The sequence below is a fragment of the Frieseomelitta varia genome, unplaced genomic scaffold, assembly GCF_011392965.1.
Source record: "Frieseomelitta varia isolate USP_RPSP 00005682 unplaced genomic scaffold, Fvar_1.2 scaffold_549, whole genome shotgun sequence".
Lineage (NCBI taxonomy): Eukaryota > Metazoa > Arthropoda > Insecta > Hymenoptera > Apidae > Frieseomelitta > Frieseomelitta varia.
In genome coordinates, this window is record NW_025110311.1 from 79,989 (window position 1) to 83,072 (window position 3,084).

Consider the following 3,084-nt stretch of genomic DNA (forward strand, 5'->3'; position numbering starts at 1 on the left):
CGAAGAATAGATTCGAAATGAAGAACGAATCGGTTGGAATGGACACCTCGTAGCGCACGTCCTCGAAACCTTTGCCGAGAATAGAGCTCAACTTGGTGACCAGCGGCCCAAGCCAGGCGTGGCAGTCCTCTGTCTGTTCGCACATGATGACATTACCCAGCGAGAACTGAAACGAACTGCTCCTCCTATCAGCAGCCACCGCGATCGCCGACTGACAGTGAATGCTGCAGTTGAGAGTAAACTCGTCTTGTGTTAATATACCGAGAGTATAAACTGTGCATGACGAAACGATAGACAAGAGGCAGAGTGGGAGAGAGTTTGAAGTCCTTGATATGGTGAATTGCTGACATGTGTGGCCATGCAGTATGCTGGTTCATAATGATGCAGCGAAATTGCGAAACGTGTGTATGTGTGTATGCAGTTGGCAGAGACTGTGATTGTTGGACCACGGATTTTTCTGCAAATATTTACATTTGAATATGGGTTGTTTTGCGTGCTCGTTATAACAGAACTGTGATCAGTGGACTGTAGGTCCGCTAAAAAATATAATTCGATCGAAAGCCCTATACTTTTTTGAATATTTTGTATGCTGTTTATTGTTTGTATTATGTATTTTGTCGAAAGCACAATACTTTGTGCATTCTATATATTTCGTCATATTACGTACGTCTTAGGCAACTTGCGATCAAGTATCGTGCAGTGGTAAGAAGTTGGATTAGATTAGTTCGAGTGGAGCATGCAATGTTTAATTATGATTACGGCTGGATAATATTGATAATATAGATAGGAATACAAGTATCAATTTATCATGTAATATTTATGTATTTTTCACTTTGCCTCTCTTGACTTGATTTTTACGATTCGTCCAGTATTTACAGGAAGTTCAACTCTCTCAAATGTTCTCGAATACAAAATTTGAAAATCTGACACTCTTCGTTTGCAATCGCATCTCCTCAGATATATATGATAAACTATTGTGTCTTGCGAGTAAAATCCGATCTCTACGCAGTGAATCTTTGCCAATCTTTCAGTTTACAAATAACATAAAACTTGATCTCATTATCAGCTTATAACTGACTGCGTAGTCACTGTCGAGTCTCGAAATATATACGTAACTGATAAAAAGTTTATTAATACTCGCGTATGTTGTTTGCATATCGTTTCGATACTTCCTATTCAGACCTTTGACGCTGAGAATGGTTGCGACGAGACCGCGAATATTTATGCTTATTCATACGTTATCTCTTCCTGAATAGTATTATTTAATTAACGCTGCCTCTATACTCATAAGCATTAGTTAGAAAACTTATCAACGGAGAGGAAGTATCAAAATGTTAAAGAAGTCAAGCTTCTATTTTAGGAAAAATTTAGAATGGAAGTAATCTTTTAGTGTTCGATGTTTGTGACTTATCGCTCTGTTCTAATATTTTCGAATGTTTTCTGTCGCATCGGTGTGTTTATAAACCTTAACGTCGTTATAGATAATTACGCTCGCTGATACTCGATTCTCTTGAATGTTTCGAGCCAACGATATAATAGAGAACGCAGGAAGAATATAACATGTGCTTCATACAGGAAAAAAATGTGAAGTCTTTCAGTCTCACAGTGGCGAGATGTTCTGTTGAATCATATTTATTTATGTTAATGTCTAATTTTAATGTATAATGTTCGCCTAATGGTCGTCAAAGTAAATATTTATTTTCTACGTTGAAACTCTATCTTCTACGCCTCGTGCTGCTATTTATAACGTATTTCATCACTTATAATATAATTGCAGACTTAAACAGTTTTTCTTCCATCTCATGGTTTGGAATATCTTTTTGAAATACTTCACTATTGGAATCAAACGATGGTCAAATTCTGGTACAAAGTTACATACGTGAAGCATTAAGTTATTCGACGTTTTGTATTACATTATTTATTGTCAAGTGTAGTGAACATTTATGTCCGTATTTACTTTTGATAAATGAAGAATTACAACAGTGCCTGACATACGACACATCCGTTCGTTTTTAAACTTTATGACTTCGTCATAAGGAATTCTCATTCAAATCAGACTCCAGATTTATAGATGCATACGATATGGAAAAATATATCCAAAGAATAACACAATATTTGTAATGATACATTGTGAATGAATATTTTCGAGTTATATTCATGAAAATATTATACAGAATACAAAATTTGTGATGTGTACAAATGACTAATATTTTCAACTAATATTTTCACTAATAAATTGTTTTATTTCGAATGTAAAAACTACACCTTATTCTATCAATAAGTTTAGATACCAGAAACATACACACTCGTATAATGTTTTCAACCAGCGCGAATTCCCGATTATCATCCCTCCAAGCTATTAAAACACATTCACAAATTTCTCGCAATTATTTCTACGATGTCACGTATGAGAAAAAAATTTCAACTGAAGTATCACCGAAACTTCGCCCAATCTCCAAGGTTCAGTGCTTCAAGAAATTTTGCAAGATTTTTTCAATATCAAGCAGAATTTTCTGTTCGCAATTACAGTGAAACTTCATTTGCGCGAATTTGTCGGATGAAACAGAGGATTTATGTGGTCGGAGTTCGTATAATTTTTCATTCACGTAGTGGATGCTCGTGTCCGGATGTAAGTAGATTCAGCCAGTAACGGCTCGTTTAATCGCGCACTGCCTACAGTTTCGTGCGAACGAATGGAGTTCGCGTAAACGAAGTACAGCTACGTGACCTCGGTAAAAATTCGATTTTGAAGAATGTACGAATTACAAGAGTCTAGGGATTACGAGGATAATTATAGGCATTAGATCTCGCGTAGGATATCTCTCTGTGACTTTTTGAATTTGTATTTTCGGAACTTGTACCTTCACTTATTACTCGTATTTTTCATAAATGCAGTTAAAGAAATAAATGCCTTCCACGTTTTTATTATCGACATGTAAAAATTATGTCCCATTTATCGAATATTGTTCCTCCAAGGTCTCATTTATCGAATATTCCAAAGTATTTCTCTGATTATATCATATTTTTTCTTTTTATTATAAAACGCATAACGTCGTCGTATCTGCATATTATCGTGTGTGTGCA

General features: G+C 35.5%; 1 protein-coding gene and 1 long non-coding RNA gene across 4 annotated transcripts in view; one reads left to right on the forward strand and one right to left on the reverse strand.

The window, feature by feature from the left end:
* Nucleotides 1–2,704, forward strand: part of LOC122533737 — a 12,330-nt gene extending 9,626 nt beyond the window's left edge. The window contains exon 3 of the long non-coding RNA XR_006307770.1: nt 2,328–2,704. This is a non-coding gene — a long non-coding RNA (uncharacterized LOC122533737). The remainder of the gene's footprint in view (nt 1–2,327) is intronic.
* LOC122533735 overlaps nt 1–3,084 on the reverse strand; it is a 15,498-nt gene that overhangs the window by 5,169 nt on the left and 7,245 nt on the right. Inside the window, exon 1 of one of the 3 annotated variants that reach the window (XM_043663740.1) lies at nt 128–360. In XM_043663740.1, the coding sequence (XP_043519675.1) occupies nt 128–145 (18 nt within the window). In that variant the 5' untranslated portion in view covers nt 146–360. Of the gene's footprint in view, nt 361–3,084 lie in introns of those variants that run through there. The other 2 variants (XM_043663739.1, XM_043663738.1) reach the window with 2 other exon arrangements.